The sequence below is a fragment of the Ictidomys tridecemlineatus genome, chromosome 2, assembly GCF_052094955.1.
Source record: "Ictidomys tridecemlineatus isolate mIctTri1 chromosome 2, mIctTri1.hap1, whole genome shotgun sequence".
NCBI classification, from domain to species: Eukaryota; Metazoa; Chordata; class Mammalia; order Rodentia; family Sciuridae; genus Ictidomys; species Ictidomys tridecemlineatus.
The window spans coordinates 160,875,712-160,894,163 of NC_135478.1; the positions used below are offsets into that span (position 1 = coordinate 160,875,712).

An 18,452-nucleotide genomic window follows, 5' to 3' on the forward strand; every position below is an offset into this window, starting at 1 on the left:
ACTAGACACTCAATAGACACTCCATAAATGAATAGACACTCAATAAATGTTTATTGAATGAATGACCTCAGCTACTGTGGGAGTGTGTGTGTGCATCTGCACACGCCTCCCCCACCCGCTGCCCTTCCCTTTGTTCTCAAGAATCCAAGTGCCAAAAGAGAGCCAGTTTTGTTTTGCTGAATTTAGATTATGTAAAATTAGCTGAACCTGACTATAGACTCACTGTGGGTAGAGAGGCAAAGAGAGAGAACAGGAATCACTTCCAGGTTCCTTTCCTGCACAAATAAATTGCTGAAGGTGCCATTTCGTAAATAAGTAAATTATCTTAACAAATAAATTATAGTGTATTGATGCTGTAATAGTAAAAAATAGTAGCATTAAAGTGATAATAATAAAGATTTGATATCACATACCAAGATTTGTAGCAAGAAGGAAGATATTACAGAATAGAACTAAAGAATAAAGCAGATCTGGCTTTTGCTTGAGTATCGCACCACACCCACACCCACACCAACACACCCACACACAACACGCATACACACTCCCACAGTAGCTGAGGTCATTCATCCAATAAACATTTATTGAGTGTCTATTCGTTTAGGGAGTGTCTATTGAGTGTCTAGTATGTAAATGAAATATGGCTTTCATTCTTGAAGTGCTTACTCTCCTAGGTGGAATTACACCAAGTGTGACCTATGGACCATCTGTATCAGAGTCCTCTGTGATAACTATTAAATGAAGCGTTAGTCAGCTTTCCATGTCTGGGACAAAATACCTGAGGAAGAAAAAGAACTTAGAAAGAAAGATTTATTTTGGCTCACAGTTTCAGAGGTTTCAGTTCGTGGTTGACCAGCTCCAAGCAGAAACACCATGGTAGAAGGGCACAGGAGAGTAAGGCTTCTTACCTCCTGGCAGTCAAAAAGCACAAAGAGAAGGAGCATGTGAAAGGGGACAGAGACAAGATATACCCTTCCAGGGCACTGTCCCAGTGACCCATTTCTTTCAACTAGACCCACCTCTCACAGTTTCCACCAGCTCCTAAATAATGCCATCAAATTATTAATCCACTTATTTATTTTTTCTTTTTTTATTATTAGTTGTTCAAAACATTACAAAGCTCTTGACATATCATATTTCATACATTTGATTCAGCTAGGTTATGAACTCCCATTTTTACCCCAAATACAGATTGCAGAATCACATCGGTTACACATCCACATTTTTACATAATGCCCTATTAGTGACTGTTGTATTCTGCTACCTTTCCTATCCTCTACTATCCCCCCTCCCCTCCCCTTCTATCTTCTCTCTCTACCCCATCTACTGTAATTCATTTCTCTCCTTGTTTATTTTTTATTGATCCACTTATGAGGTCAGAACCCTCATGATCCAAACGCTTTCCAAAAGCCCCACCTCCAAACATTGGGGACCAAGTCTTCGACACATGAGCCTTTGGGGGACATTACAGATCCAAGCCATAGCTACAGTTCTAGATTCTTCCCCAGGCACCAGGGAAGACAACACATTGAAAATAATTTAATTTTTAATGATATAATGAATTAATTGAAAAATGAGACAAGGAATTTGTGTCCTAGTTAGTATAAGACAAGAGCATTAAAGAAAATAATCCTAGAGTTCACTGACTTACTAGTGAGTGAATAATGTGTCACAATTTAGACTTTTGCCACCATAAGAGTATACATGCTAGAATTAAAAGCTGAATGCCAGCAGCATCCATAGCCTGAAAGAGTAACTAACATATTTATTAATTATCCTCCTATTTATTCTTCAGATTGATTGTTGATAAACAAATTACACTTTCATTATAATTCATCTGTGGCCAATAATAAGGGAACTGGATTTTTACAGATATCTCTGTCTTAGGAATGTCTTATATTTTATGCCTGGATTCAATTTCAACTGACTCTAGAGCAGTAACTATTTTTGAGTTACAAAACATCAAGAAAATTTCATTTAAGTTTGTTTTAATGTATTAAATGTACAATGCTTATTTATTCCATTTATTAGTAACTTTATGAACAATTTTATGATTTTTTGACCACTCTGTAGATCTCTTGATGATTGGTATATTCAGGTTACTATTTTTGATTTAGCAAAGGCTTTCTTCAAGCTGAGAGTCTTCATTATTAGCAACACTAGTCCAGCTGGATTTTATGTGTTTTTATTTTAAAAATAGAACATCTGATAACCCAGAGATCATTTTGTCAGTATTTTTCTTTTCTTCTCCTTCTTTCTTTTTTGTACTGGGGATTGAATCAGGGGTACTTTGCCACTGAACTACATCCCCAGCCCCAAACCTTTTTTTTTTTTTTTTTTTTTTGGTGGTGCTGGGGATTGAACCCAGGACATTGTACATGCAAGACACTCTACCAACTGAGCTATCTCCCCAGCCCTTTTTATTTTACTTTATTTTATTTTTAAATTTGAGACAGGGTCTTGTTAAATTGCTTAGGGCCTCATTAAGTTGCTGAGGTTGGTCTTAAACTTGTCATCCTCCTGCTTCAGCTCCCAAGTCATTGGGATTATAGGTATGGGCCACCATGCCCACCATCCCATGTTTTTTCTTATAAAGTCCCCGTGCTGCATTTTCCCTGCCTTTGTTGTAGATAGGCGCCATTCATCCACTCCATCTATTGATTTGTTCCTGTGCAGAGTGTGGTGGACATGAGAAAATGTGGAGGTTCAAAGATGATTAAATCCCACCCTCTCCAAATGTTTACAGATAAGACACATCTCACATCACAGGGAAGAACAGCTAGGAGAGACAGTACATAATAATGCCACAAATTTAAACACACAAGAAGAAAAGCAGAAATTTTCCACAGTCGAGATCACTTGATTTTTGCTTTGATTTGCACAGGATCCAGATAAAATGTTAATCCGCAAGATTCTTGGAGACTGTTACATATCTACCCTATATCAAATTAAATGTCCTTATTAGTCTCCATAAGGTTTCAAAAATCAATTTTTTTAAAAAAACTTTCAAAAGGTATTTTTTCATAAATGTTTTATTTTCCTTCAACATTTCTTCATACTCTCAGCATTTGAATTCATCAGTCCATCTTGAGCAGTCCATCTTCCATGATGGGAACTGGGGGTGGTCTTAGACCTAGAAGCCCAGAATCAAGACATAGACTCCAAGGAATTGCATCTATCTATGTTGGCTTCCCTCATCAACTGCCTGTTTTGTCAAGCTTGACTGTACCTAATATACCCAACAAGAACAACTTAGAGGAAGAAAAGTTTATTTTGGCTTATGATTTCAGAGGTTCACTCCTTGGTTCACCAGCTTCATAGCTCTGGACCTCAGGTGAGGTAGAATCATGAGGCCATCATGGCAGAGAGCTTTTCGGAGGAAAGCAGATCAGAACATGACAGCCAGGAAGCAGAGAGCTCATCTAAGTTTTCTAAACGAATCTGCAATGTAAATGTTAACAAAAGGATTATTTTAAAGTCCCGGTGCTGTATTTGCCCTGCCTTTATTGTAGGTAGGCGCCATTCATCCACTCCATCTATTAATTTGTTCACTCATTCAGTCATTTATTTACATATTCCTATGCAGAGTGTGGTGGACATGTGAGAAAATGTGGGGGTTCAAAGATAATTAAATCCCACCCTCCCCAAATGTTTACAGATAAGACACATCTCATATCACAGGGAAGTACAGCTATGAGAGACAGTACATAATAATGCCACAAATTTATACACACAGAACACTAAGGGAACTCTGACATGAGAGAGGGGGTTGCCATTTGAGTTCAATAGGGTGATCTTGTCTCTGACAGCTCAGATAACTAGGAAGTGAAAGGGACAAGATCCACAGCAACTTGGACGTGGGCAGGGGGTTCAAGGATCAGAGGTGCTTGGAGTCTGGGTAGAAATAAGAAATAGGAAGTCAAGAGGAGGAACAGCTTTGGAAAGTGGAAAGGGGTGCTCCTTGTAGGTCTGAATCTGTTCAGCTGCTGGGTTATCTAAGGAAACGTGAGCTAGTCTCCGGCTCTGGAGACAGGATGGAGCTGAAGGTCAAGACAGTGTCCAAGCTCCACTGTCAGCTGCAAATGTGGCCTCTGGTGTGTTGTTAAGCTCTTAGGTTCTCAGTGAAGAAAACCTATTCTGATAAGTGAAGATGCTGTATTATGTCCTAGGCTCCCAGAACATGGTCTGTTTAAGAGGAAACTTTAAAATCATTTTCTACAGTTTTGTATTTATTTTAATGTATTTTTGGAAAAGAAATGTTGCAAACAAACCTTTGATTTCACTGATACTAATTCTTCGACTACGAAAAGAGGAAAGGCATACTAATTTAAAATAAATAAATAAATATATTATACATATTAATATATATATGTTATATATATATATATTTAAAATATGAGTCTAGTACTTCTGTGTGTGTGTGTGTGTGTGTGTGTGTGTGTGTGTGTGTGTATGTGTGCGTGCGCACATACTAGACTGATGTGGAAATTGTGAAGACAGTTTTCCAATGTTGTTTCAGAGACCAAATATTAGGTTATGGAGAAAGTACTTCACACCCAGCAGTTCTAAATTCTCTCTATAATTATAGGTTTGGTGGTATTCTCATAGGTAAGCTGGAGGAACAGACTAGACCAGCAAAAGAGCCCGTGAGAAAGAAAGGGGTTTAGGGCTGAGCCTTGAGGATCCTACAGTTAGAGAAGAGGAGGAGCAGCGCAGCGCGGGATGGGACAGTTCTGACAGCTGCTCTGGACCTTGAGGGTAGGCGGCAAAAGAGCGGAGGCGGCAAAGGGGAGGGGCCAGGAGCGGTTGCATCTCTTGCAGCTGGAGCGCAGGGAGCCTGCAGGCATAGTCCACAAAGTCGGTGCAGAAGGGCACGGACTTGTACTTCACTAATCCCTGAGGACTCAACGTGGTCGTTAGACGTCCTCTGAGCCTATGATTCAGAAAGCTGAGGGAACGGTATAAACATTAACCACACACAGTAGAACAACAGATTAAATCCGTCATCCCTGCGTCCCACACTCCTATCTGCACCTACTCTTTTATGTACTGGCAATTCATTCTGGCTGACATTTCGCTGGTGTCCTAGTTCCAGACGCTGTTCAAAGTAGTAGGGATTTGAGAAATAGATGGGTACAGTCTCTGCCCTAAGGAGCCAACTGCATGAGAAGGAAAACAGACAATGTATAACCACATTCAAATGCACTGCCATGAGTCCAGATACAAAAATGTGCCCATGGACCAGGGCACATCCTCTCTTGGATGAGATTGAAAGAAGAAAGGGGTTGGATAAAATAGACATTGTTGTTACTGTGTGTATATACGTGACTGCATGACCAATGTGATTCTGCAACCTGTACACTCAGAAAAATGAGAAATTATACCCCATCTGATTCAAATGTATGATATGTCAAGATCATTGTACTGTCACGTGTAACTAATTAAAACAAAACAAAACAAAAAAAAAACCCTGCAAAATCAAAAAGAAGAAGAAGAAAGGGTATCCAGGAAAGACTAGCTAGATATGGATGACCCCAAGTCATATGGGAAATCTTACATTTCTTATCACACACACTGTTCAAGTTCCACTCATTCAAACAATATTTGCCAATGCCTATTATGTTCCAGACACTAAACACTGGGGATAAAGAGCTAGCAAAATTGATGAAAATCCCTGCTTTCATAGAGTTTATAAGCTACCGAGGGAAAACAGATAATAGGCAAATAAATAAATAGTGAAATGCTGATACATGCTATGGAGAAAAATAAGACAGGAAGGGAGGATCACTAGGGCTTGAGGTAGGGATGCTTGTTATTTTTTAAAAGGTAGTCAGGGGAATTCTCACTAGAAACAAATTATTTGAACAAATCTCTGAAGGAGGCAAGGAAGCAGACAGTGCGAATATAGAATAGTGTTCCAAGGAAGAGGGAAGCACAGATGATGAGGTTCTGGGGTAGAAGCAAGCCTGGCATATTTGGGGAACAGCACAGAGTAGAGTCGGGTGAGGGGAACAATTGAAGATGAGTTAGCTGAATAAGGCGTCAGTTAAAGAAGTTAAACTAAACAGTGAGTTGAGTAAGTTAAATGAGTTTGTGCCCCTTCAGGTTTGAACATAGGAACAGTGAGAAGCTTTTGAAACCTCACTGGTGTGATTTTGTCCAGTGGAAACTGGACTCTTTGAATCTGTAGTTCAGGTGAAAGGTCTGAGTTGGGCACCAATGGTGTTTGTAGATGGTGTGTAAAGTCATGAGAATGGTTGAAACATTGAGGGAGTGCCATGCAGAGGAGACAGGAAGACAGGATCCAGAGGGCCTGAGACGTGAGGCCCAAGGTCATGAGCACACCAGTATTTGGAAACCATGACAATGAGAAGGAACCAGGAAAGAAACATCAACAACAATATAGCTAGAGAGGAAGGAGACTGCAGTGTCCTGGAAGCCCAGGGAAGAACTGTTTCATGGAGGAGGGAGTGACCAACTCTGTCAAATGCTTCTAATGGGTCACAGCAGGTGAGGACTGGGAATAGGCCACTGGATGAGGCTGCAAAGAAGTGCTTGTTGACCTTGACAAGATGAGTTTAGGAGTTCAAGAAGAAAGAGGAGGACTGCAAATTGGGGGCATAGAAGTTATTTTGAGGGTTTTGCAATATTGGAGACAGACAAATGGGACAGTTGCTAGAGGGAGTTGTGGTGTCAAAGGAGTTTCTAAAATCTAAGTTTGGGATTTTATAAGTTTGGGATTTTTATAAAGACAAAGGATATTGCAGCCTACTCACATACCAGTGGGAATGATCCAAAAGAAAGGGAACATTAGTGATGTGAGAATAAGAGAGAAATATTTCAAGCACTGTCTTTGAATAGAAAAAAGAGGAATAAGAATGATAGAAAAGCGCATAAAAATGTTTGATCATGGATACATTTAAACTAATAGAAACCTTCCAACCAGCTGTTCATGTTTTATTCATCAGCACAGGTTTGCCCTATGGGCAGAGGTTCATGTATGTCTCTCTCTCTCTCTCTCTCTCTCTCTCTCTCTCTCTCTCTCTGTATGTGTGTGTGATATTTTTGCGTGAGTATGATACTATGGCCTGGTGATGTGTTCCTTCTTTGGTCTCGTGGTATTGAATGTAACTAAGTTTGTGATGTCCTAAAGAGAACTGAGTTTTAGATATTCATCTCTTACCCATTCAACATGCATCTACAGAGCAGATACTGCATGCTAGGCACTCTGATGAGTGCTGAGGTCACAAATATGAGCAAAGCAGGCTTATCCTTGTCTGTGAGGACCTCAAAATCAGACAAGCAAACCAGTCTTGATAAACTGAATGCATGACTGTAATGATAAAGGCAGGTATATATAGTATGTTTAGGGGATACAGAAGCAGCACCTAACAAACATTGGGAGGGGGTAAATTCTGGGAAGTTCTAGAGAAGCCGCATCTAAACTGAGACTTGATGGGGAAGGAATTATACAAGGATAACACAGTCTGACAAGAAGCATGACAACCACCATGCTCCCAAATCATTTATGTCACTTAAGATAAGAAAAAGGCTAGATATCCGCATGGGGGTTGCTGCTTTCCAGGCGCCATCCACACATTATTTTATGAGACATTCACAACAACCCTGGGAAGCCAGCAGTGCAGAGTCATTACTACTGTTTTACGTTACCAAATTAAAATCGGAGAGAGAAAAACACTCCCCAGATCACGAGATTAAGACCTGTTGGAACCAGGGCCTGCATATGATTGATACATGTGGGGAACCTACCATGTGCCTGGTAATATTTTAGAGACTTTAATCTATTCACATCAGGAGGCTGAGGCAACAGGATCACAAGTTCAGGGCCAGTCTCCACAAACTAATGAGACTGTGTCTCAAAATAAAATACACAAAAGGGCTGAGAATGTAGCTCAATGGTAAAGCATCCTGGAGTTCAATTTTCAGTACTACTACTATTACTACTACTACTACTACTAATAATCCTGACAAAAATCTCACAAACCCATCTTTTACAGTGAAAATACTGAGGTATAAATAGAGAATACTTTTCCCAAGGCCACCCAACTAATAAGTGCAGGAGCCAGGATTCATACTTCAGTAGTCTGGCACAAGAAGGCACTGCCATGCCCTTCATACCCTACTACTGCCCCTGGGTAGATAAATTTCTGTCTTGTACCAAGTACAAGAGAGGTGCATTTGCCTAAAGGTGTGCATGTGTATCTACATGTGTCTGTGTGTGTCTGTGGGTGTGTGAAATGGGAAGGGGGAAAGTGTTCTTCCCTGAATCAAGCATGATCTATGCCAGAAATAGTCAAATGGGCTCTATAAATGAAGTCCAAGTTTATTTTGTGTAATCTTGTTGAATTAAGAGAAACTTCCATTATGAAGGGCTGGGGTATCTTTATTTCTGTGACTTGGGAACCGTCTTGAGGTTCCCCTGGTGGTGTCCTTGCCCATCCACCAGCTTTCCAAAGGCTGCGCAGTGCCTACAGAAGAGTCCACACCAGCCCAAACTGTGCAGGGCCTCACTACTGCAGAAGCGCTCTGGCACTGAGACATTTCAGCAAGGGTGAGGGCTTGGGCTGCTCCCTTCGCATCAGTTTCCTGAGAACACCCAAGCTGAAAACACGGCTCATAACATTTTTGTAACCCCTCCTCCACTCAGACCCTCTGGCATGTGGAAAATGTTCATCCTTACAGCGAAGAATTTTGAGAATGTCTGAGGGACATTTATAAACAAGTCTGTTGATGAAGTTTTTATTTTTAACAGCTTTTATTGAGGGAGAATTTATATACCATATACTTCACTCATTTAAATAGCTATGATTTTTGATGAATTATAGAGTGGTCAACAGTCACCAAAAGCCAGTTTGGGGATGTTTTCATCACCCCCAGCAAGCTCCCCATACCCATTTACAGTTAATCCCCCTCCCACCGTCTGCTCTCTGCCACATGGGATCTTATTTCCTTCCCTATAAGTTTTCCTTTCCTGGACATTTCATGCCTGGAATCATACAAGATATGGCTTTTTCCCCTTAGTTTTATGTTTTCGAGTTTCCTCCATGTTGTAAAAAGTATCAGTATTTTGTTGAAAAATATTTCATTGTGTGTACATTTTGTTTATCCATTTATTCCTTGCAGGACATTTGGGTTATTTCTGGTTTTGGCTATTATAAATAATGCTGCTAAAAACAATTACATGCATGGCTTTGCATGGCTGTGTTTTCATTTTTGTTGACTAAAAGTTTTTAAGTGTATAGTTAATTCAGTGCCTTTTAGTATAGTCACAGAGTTGTGCAACCACCACTAAACCAGAACATTTTCATCATTCCAAAAAGAAATCCCATGTCCATTAGTAACCACACCCTGTTTTCCATTGCAATCCATCCCCTGGCAACCACTAATCTCCTTTATGCTTCTAAGGATTTGCCTATTTTGGACATTTCAGATAAAAGAAACCATACATATAAGACCTTTTGTGATTTACTTCTTTCTCTTAGTAAAATGTTTTCTAGATTCATCCATGTTGTGGCACGTGACAGTACTTTATTCCTTTTCATTGTCAAATTTTTTTTTTATTTTATGGATACACCCAACTTTACTTATTGATTCATCAGTTGATGGACATTGAGTTATTTCTACATTTTGGCTAATATGAATAATGATGTTATGAATATTTGTGCACAACTTTTTGCTAGGACATATGTATTCAATTCAATTGGGTATACATCCATGAGTGGACTTGCCAGGTTATACACAAACTCTATGTTTAACTATAATCTGAGACTATTTTAGAAAATATCACACCAATATGTATTTTAATGGAATCAATAATAGGCAATCAAATACTAGCAAATAAATCAAATGGTCCCCTATTTGATAATATTAACAATACAATGTCAATTAGCAAAATCATCACAGAAAGCTTAATGAGAGAGAGACAGAAATTGAAGAGAGAAAGAATAAGAGAAAAAGAAGAAAATTAGAAGGACAAAATTCCAGGTATCCAATATTGGAACAAAACGACCTTAAATGTGTTCTTATGTGAGTCACAGCTCTAATGTACAGTAAATCGTATTGCTTTTTATTCATTTTCATTAATAATTGGAATTATTAAGCCTTTTTCCTCTTACTGTATATACAAACTGAGCAGTTCTGGTGAAATGTTAGTAAACCCTACCGTGGAATGTTGTGTCAGGTGGGTTAGTCACCTTGAGTCAGGTGACTGTGTTAGAAGGACAAAAATAGTCCAAGCTCTTTGACCCACAGTAGTAAAGTCATGTATCATGTACCAGAGGCCCCTTGATAGATAAAGACGGAGACGATGTTCTAAGAACACCCACACAGAATGATAATGTTTCAGAGATCAGAGTTTTAAAAAAATAAATAAATAAACAGGGAAAGGGGCTTTTCCCAGAGTCCTTGAAGATCACTCAGGTACAAGGTTTGATCAATTTTAGAATATGCTCCTTTTCTGAATTCAAGAAATTGAGCTTTAAAATAACAGTCCCAGACATATTTAGCTATGCCAGCAGCCCAACCTCAGGTCTGGGAAGACGGAAGGAGTGGGTGGCTAGTGTAGGTCTCTCTGTGTCACTTGTCATACTAAGACACAGGAAGGTGTTGAGAAGGCACAATTCTGATTGTCTAAATTAAAGCCTCTTGTGATAACAAAAATGGGGTGAGTTCTTCCCACCAGTGAAGCTGTGGATCTTTTCTATTAGAGACACCCATATATAGGGTCTGGTGCCCATCCTGGAGTGAGAGTAGGCAGGTGGGACAGAGACTCTTGGAGTTCTCATGTGGATGGTCCAAAGTCTCTTGGGAAGTGGCCTGCTATGTTTCACCTGCTGCTCAACCCAGAGTGACCGACCCTTGTGGTCTTTCATAGTAGAGACCTTTTCCAGTTTGCACCTTCAGTTACCTGGCCAGGAGCAATCCTTATACAATCAGGTGTCTCAGTCTTCTATAATAAATAGCAAAATAAAATAATAAAGAGACCTCGAAGCTCAGGTCATGATGGGAACAGCTCAGATGATCTGGAGACCCCATAATTCTAAAAGGTACAATAAATTAATTCCTGAACTGCTTAATGTGCACCTACTATTTGTTCAATACTGACCAAAGTGCTAGGGATTCATCGGCGCCTAAAAGACAAACATATTTGTTAGGAAAAGAAATAAGGTAGGAAAAAGGAAGAGCACAGAGGGTAAGGTGGGTTGTAGTTAAAAATATTGTGGTTAGGGAAACTTAGGTGGAGGAAATGCTACATTTAAGCAAAGAACTGAAAGAGGTGTGATGTGGTTTGGATAGGAGGTGTCCCCCAAAAGCTTCTGTTAATAAAGAAATATTCAGAGGTGAAATGATTAGGTTATGAAAGTTGTAAATCAATCAATCTGTACTAGTTTGAATGAACTGACTGGATGACAAATGTGGGCAAGGGGCAGCACAGCTGGAAGAAGTGGATCACTGGATGAAGGCCCTGAATGTGCCTCTTTCCTATGTCTCTTTCCTCCCTCTCTGTCTCTGCTTCCTGACTCTGCCATGAGCTGAACAGCTTTCCTCCACTGGGCCCTTCATCTATGATGTTCTGCCTCACCTTGGGCCCAGAACAATGGAATTGGCTATGGACTGAGACTTCTGAAACTAGGAACCCCAAACAAACTTCCTCTCCTTCTAATTGTTCTTATTGGGTATTTTGATGACAACAATACAAACGCTGACTAAAACCAGGTGAAGCCTGCTGCGGTGGTGCATGCCTGTGATCCCAGCTGCTCAGGAAACCAAGGCAGGAGAATTGAAAGTTCAAAGACAGCCTTAGCAACTTAGTGAGGTCCCAAGCAACTTAGTGAGAGAGATCCCGTTTGAAAATTTAAAAAATAATAATAATAAAATAAAATGGGCTGGGGATGTGACTCAGTGATTAAGCATCCCTGGGTTCAATCCCCAGTACCAAAAACAATTTTTTTAAATTAAAAAAAAAAAAAAGTGAAAAAGTGAGTCACCCAGTACCCAATGGGAAGATAGTTTTGGACATAAGGGACAGCAAGTGCAAAGGCCCCATGTTGGGGACATGCCTGTCTTATGCACAAATCAGCAAGGAGACTGATTTGTGCATAAGACTCTGGAATCAGAGTAAACGAGAGAGAGAGAGAGAAAGAGAGAGAGAGAGAGAGAGAGAGAGAGAGAGAGAGAGAAAGAGAGAGAGAGAGAGGGAATGAATGAGGTAATGGGGTCAGTTAGTGTGAGGCTGCATAGCACCTTGGAAGGACTTTAGCTTTTGCTCTGGTCTGTGGCACTTTATGAGCACAGAAGAGGGAAAGGACTAACTCATATCCTGTGAGGAACCCTCTTGTAGTGGCCAGTCACCTCGCGGTGCTCAGAGTTATCCTGAGTGTACCCAACCTGAGAAGTGCAGGTGAAGCTTCAGAGAAGACAAAGGGCAAAGAAAGAGAATCAAGCAGAGAGAAGAGTAGGAATGGGCACACGTGGGGAGGGAGGTTGTGAATGGGAGTAGGAATAAAGAAGGCGGGGTCCCTACCTGCTCACAGTAGAGGAGTGGCAGCCATCACAGAGACGGATGTGACAGACACAGGTGTCGGATGGCATCCGTTTAGGGCCAAACCTCTTACCCATCTTTAGGACCCCAGGGGGCTGCATCACCCAGAAAAGTGACCCAAAGGTAAAATGTGACCCAAAGAAGGATGGTTTTCACTTTATTATATACTGAAGTTGTAGGTCTTTGGGGACAGTGTCCAGTATGCCTCACCACTTGTATTATCTGTGTCCTTACTGGCATCTGCTTTTAATTCAAAGTATGAACATACTAGTTGGTACTGGTGAGATATTAAACATTTGTTTTATATAATATGTCCTTGGAACATCACAAAGTATATAAGGGAAGGGGACCAAGAAATCCTAAAGTTCAGTGCTGAGCAGATTTCTGACAAGAAGTGTTAGACAACTGACTAATTGGACACTGGCCCCTGTCCAGTGTCTTCACTGTGAAGAAAACTGTGGCATCAGAGTCAAACTACCTGGGTTCAAATCTCAGCCCCACACCTATCAGCAAGTTATTTAATCACTGGATAACTTGGTTTCTTCATCTGTCTTGTTATTACCCCAATTTTCATAATGGAGTGCTGTGAAGATCAAAAGCGCATTATCACTTTAAGTATGTAGAACAGGGCTTAGCGTGTAAGAAGTACTAACTATAGGACAAATTCTATTTAATTATAAAGACTAATCATAACATGTCTAACCAGTGCCCTACAAATGCTGGTTAGAATATTTTAGTGGATACCTTTAGGTCATCCTGGAAACACCAATTCAAATGCAAACCTGTTCTTCTGTTTCTCTTCAAACAAGTGATGGCAATAACCAGTCTGGGAAGAGCACCTTCCAAAGGATTTAGCTTATTTTTTAATATATATGTATATATGTAGTTGTCAATGGGCCTTTATTTTATTTACCTACATGCAGTTCTGAGAATCGATCCCAGTGCCTCACACATGCTAGGCAAGCGCTCTGCCACTAAGCCACAACCCAGCTCAGGATTCAGCTTCTTGTAGTGTAGAATATTTCATATATCTCTGAAGCCTATGTCACAGGAAATATTCTGCCCTGGAAAAAAAATCATTTGTATCTACATCTCGCACAAGTAAGAATCTAAAGTGATCAAAGACTTCAAAGGAAAACTGGGAAAAAAAGAAATTATAAAAGTTCTAAAAGTAAGCATGAGAGAATGCCTTCATAACCTTGGAAATGGGAACACTTTCTAAAGGAAAGCAGAAGCCATAAACGACTGAAAAATTTAACCTCATAAAGGCAGGGGGCTGGAAAACTATATCGATCTGCATGATGCAAAAAAAAGACAAAGGGTTAATCTCCTTGATATAGAAAAAGCCCTAGATATTGGTTTAGACAAAAAACTCAATAGGGGAAAAAATGAACAAAGGACATGAGCAGACATGTCACAGAAAAATAAATATACAAGGCTCAAAATATATATAAATATTCAAACTTGCATATAACAAGAAAAATGCAAATTTAAAGTATACTAAAATTTATTTTCCCTGTTAGAGTAGTAAAATCCAAAAGTTTGACAGCATACAGTAGGAAATAAGCACTCATATAATACGAAAGAAAGTGTAAATTTGGTTCAAAATTTTTGGAGGATAACAATATTACAACATTGTTAATGAGATAAATGGTAGACTCAAAGATATGTCTATGTTTTAATATGGAAAAAGACAGCAAGGATCTTTAGAGGAGTTCATCCGGGATTATTTGAGTGGACCCTGAACACAACCACAACAAGATCACATGTATAATATAAGAGGAAAGACAGAGGGAGCTTTGAGGCAGCATTTAGAGAAGACACAGAGAAAGGAGAAAGATATGTAGAAACCGAGGCTGCTGTGTTTTTTATATGGTTATTGTCCCCCCCACCCCCAAGATGTAAGCATTTGCTTTGATAAATGCTCTAGTATGATATACTGCCCTTGCCAGATGCTCAGACCAATTGAACCTCCCAATCTTAGACGTGAACCTGCAGAATTTAAGCCTAAATAAACCTGTCCCTACTTTATAAGTAGCCTGTGTCGGGTATTTCATTACAGTAATACAGAGCTTATTAATGCAGAGACAAATATTGGAGTGATATGGCCCCACCAAGGAAAACTTACAGCCACCAGAAGCTGAAAGAGGTGAGGAACAGATTCTCCTTAGAGTCTCTGAAGGGAATGTGCTGGCACCTTGAGTCCAGACCTATTTCAGAATTCTGTTATTCAGAATTGTGAGAGAACACATTTCTGTTGTTTTGAGCCACCAAGCTTATGGCCATTTATTACATCAGCCACAGGAAGCTAATATATTATCCAACTAGCAAGCAGAAACAAAATTTAAAATATGAAAAAAATCATAAATACAAATAAAATTATGAATATAATTCTTGGGGGCACTACCATCCCCTCCTGATGCTCAAAGGCAGCTTGGAAAGGTGAAAGAACACACAGTAGCTGATCTCTGTGACCTCAGGGTATTGTTGGCATTAGTGGGCAAAGAGCAGCAATGGTGAACAGGCTGCAGTAGGTAGGCCAGTCCTATAGAATGAATTTGCCCAACCTAACATCACAGTGGAGAAGTACTACCATCCCTCCTGATGCTGCAGTCTACTTCTTGTAATTCTTTCCCACAGATTTACTTTTATACAACAAAATGAAGAATTTAGACACTTCTTCAATCCCATTTTTTGTGATATTAGCTAATTGGAAATAACCCAAATGTCCTTCTTGATGTAAGACAGATTAAATAATAATATGTAGTACATGGTTTCAGAGGTCTCAGTCCATAGACAATCAACTCCATTGCTCTGGGCCCAAGGTAAGGCAGAACATCATGGGGGAAGCCAGGAAGGAGACAGGAAAGGGGAAAGAGGTCACAGGGAAGAAGCACCCTTCCAGGACACACACCCAGTGACCTACCTCCTCTACTCACGCCCTACCTGCCTACAGTTTCCACATAGTTAGTCCATTCAAACTAGAAAGGACTGATTTGGCGTAGCTCTCATAATCTATAATCATTGAAGCTCTGAACATTCCTGCAAAGATGGAGAGTTTGGAGGGATACCTCACATCCAAACCCTAACAGGTAGCCGTTAAGACTTTTCATATTTGACTCTTTAGACATTAAAAAAAAAATACTTTAGAATCATGTGAATATAGGACTATTAAAAAGGATCTAAGGCAGGGAGGTAGACTTTCCTCACAGATACGTGAAGCCTGGGGCCACACTCATACCAATCAATTACAAAAGGAGAGCCATATCCTGAGTCTGAACATTTAAAAGTTATAAATCAAGCTAACAAACTGTTAAATGAAATATATACTATTTTGATAAATTTGGTAACGACAAAATAGAAAAAAAAAACAGAATGAAATGTGAAAGTTGGCAAAGAAGAAAGAATTGCATCATTATTGTGCATGGTCTATTCAGAGTCCAAAGATGTTGGGAAGAGTAGGAACCCAAGGACATGCAATTCATAATGTATTTTGTGCTTTTTCCATACATTTCCTTTTCCTGCCTTAATTTCAATAAATCACTAATTACATAGTTATAATTAAGATTTTCACATAGTTTGAGTCATATCAACAGTAATACCAGATTAGACAATATTTCTTGAGTAATTAAAGTTTTGGGGTTTTTTTTCTTAATTAGTTTCAATTGGAGGAAATTGCTCGGAGTCATAAATAACTATAATTGCCAATAACTTTTCAAAGCATCACTTAGATTGGAAACTAACTATAAAATTTACATGTCATGTTCAAACATTACAATGGGATGTTCATTGTAGAAATCATCACAAAATATTTTAATTTCATCCCACGAATCATTAGCACTCAATCCCCCTCCCCCTCATCTCTTAATACATTATTTGTATCTATACATTATTTCTTAAATTGTTCTCTCTTCAAAAATATCAGTGTAATATATATATCTATCTATATCTATATTTACATATAATATATCACAGAGATTCTCTACATCATGTACAACTATAAGACTGGGATCCTAATTAGAATAAGATGAACTCATATTTGTATAAATATGTCAAATTATACTCTACTTTCATGTATAGCTAAAAAGTACAAATTTTAAAAATATATCAGTGTTAAGTTCTAAGGAAGAAAACTAGAATCAGCATACCTCCTTCAGTGTCCTACTTCAAAGGACTCAAAATATTCAGAGCTTGCCCAGGTCCTCCTGAAGTATGAATATCTTTGCTTCTATTAGATGGGGTGGCCATGTAAATCAAAGTAAAATGAATTATGAAAAAGCATTTGAAATACTTAAAGGATGAATCATAATTATAGAGATTTATAAAATGGGTTTTCTTTTTTTTAAAGAAAAGGAATTGGGAAGTAAATTGACACTGGTGAGAACTGAAGAAGCGACAGCAAAGAATTTCACAGACTTGCTTGGAGGACCCAGAGAAATATGAACCAGCCATCTGAGACAGATGCAGAAGGGTAGGCAATAAAACTTTCTCTAACAAGATTTACTAGGGGGAGAGAAATCTTAAGTCTGAGAAGGTAAGCCAATTATTTCAATGAGCTTGAGTTTCTCCTTTCCACAATGTTTCTAGAACATTCATGTCATTGTGACCTTGACAGTGTGCTCATCTGTTTATAATACAGCAGCCAAGGTCTGATATAAAATTAAGAGTACTTTATTAAAATGCTTTATATAGAATAAGACCTTGATATTCTGTTTATTCACTAAAGGGATATATTTTAAAGGTAACTGGATAAGACAAAGTATTTTTTAGGGAGGAAGAGAGAGAAATTGAAGGTCAACTCTACAGAGAGGACTGGAGGAGGTAAGCACTGAGTGCACTGACAGTATAGATGAACAGTATAGATGAACTCTTCGAATATAAAAGGGCCTGATACCTCCATTAAAGTTTTGTATCCAGTGGTCAGGGCTGTGCCAGATAGCACTCCAGAGGAAAAGACAAACGATTGCATTGTTTATCTCTGACCACGAAGAAAGGCACCTAATGCCTAATGGGCACCATATTTTACAGATAGAAATACTTCTATGCTTCGGTGCTGTGTGAGGTGAAAGCCTGCTGAACTTGGGCTGCAGAACAGGCAGATCTCTGAGGCAGGCTCAGCCTGCATTGTGAGCAGCCTTCCTGCATGAGTTCTGTGATTTAACACATGTAATGGTAGTATTGTTTTCAATGGTGGGAAAAATTACCGCATGGAGTTTGTGGCAAGGTTCAGTGGAAGAATCACAGAATAGGCCCTTAAGGGTCAGGAGCTAGGTGATACCTTTGGATAAACAACTTCTTCTCTGCTCCTGGGCTCTGGTAGAGACAGAATGCCTGACCATAGGTCACCAAGTGACCAAGCTTCTAAAGCTAACCATCATAAATTGGGTCCCATCAGACTCACCAAGTTAAAATATTGGAGTCGTACAGCAATGGCCCTTTACGAAATGAAAAAGGCATATCTAAAATTGAACACAGATAGCACTAGAGTGCCTAAGAAGTCCCATTAGAAGGCAAACCAGATCCCATGGCATGCACCTCTGTTGCCCCAGCATCCATCCCACCAGGACCCCTCTTCAGCATGCTTGTGGCTGCATGGGTGATCCTGTACCTACCTGAAGAAGTAGCAGAAAGCTCAAATTTATTTATGGTTGGGTCAGTTCAGTGTGTGAATGCAAGATGGAAATGGATAGCAGTTGTCCCACAGCCTCACTCTGGCATGGTCTTGAAAGACAGTGGCAAGGGAAAATTCTCCCTCGGACAGAAAGTTGGGTACATGTGCTTCTCCACTTTGTATGGCAAGAGAAATGGCTCAAGATTAGCATGTTTGTGGATGTACAGGTGGCATCAAATAAGCCAGCCAGATGATCAGGGACCTGGAAGATTAGAGACAAGA

At 39.5% G+C, this 18,452-nt stretch overlaps 1 protein-coding gene across 2 annotated transcripts in view; it reads right to left on the reverse strand.

The window, feature by feature from the left end:
• Positions 1-18,452, reverse strand: part of Znf277 (zinc finger protein 277) — a 192,088-nt gene that overhangs the window by 20,107 nt on the left and 153,529 nt on the right. Inside the window, exon 13 of one of the 2 annotated variants that reach the window (XM_078040064.1) lies at positions 16,729-16,787. The exons of the other annotated variant lie outside the window; for it this stretch is intronic. Coding sequence (XP_077896190.1) covers positions 16,744-16,787 — 44 coding nt within the window. The 3' untranslated portion in view covers positions 16,729-16,743. Of the gene's footprint in view, positions 1-16,728; positions 16,788-18,452 lie in introns of those variants that run through there. 2 annotated transcript variants of the gene reach the window in all.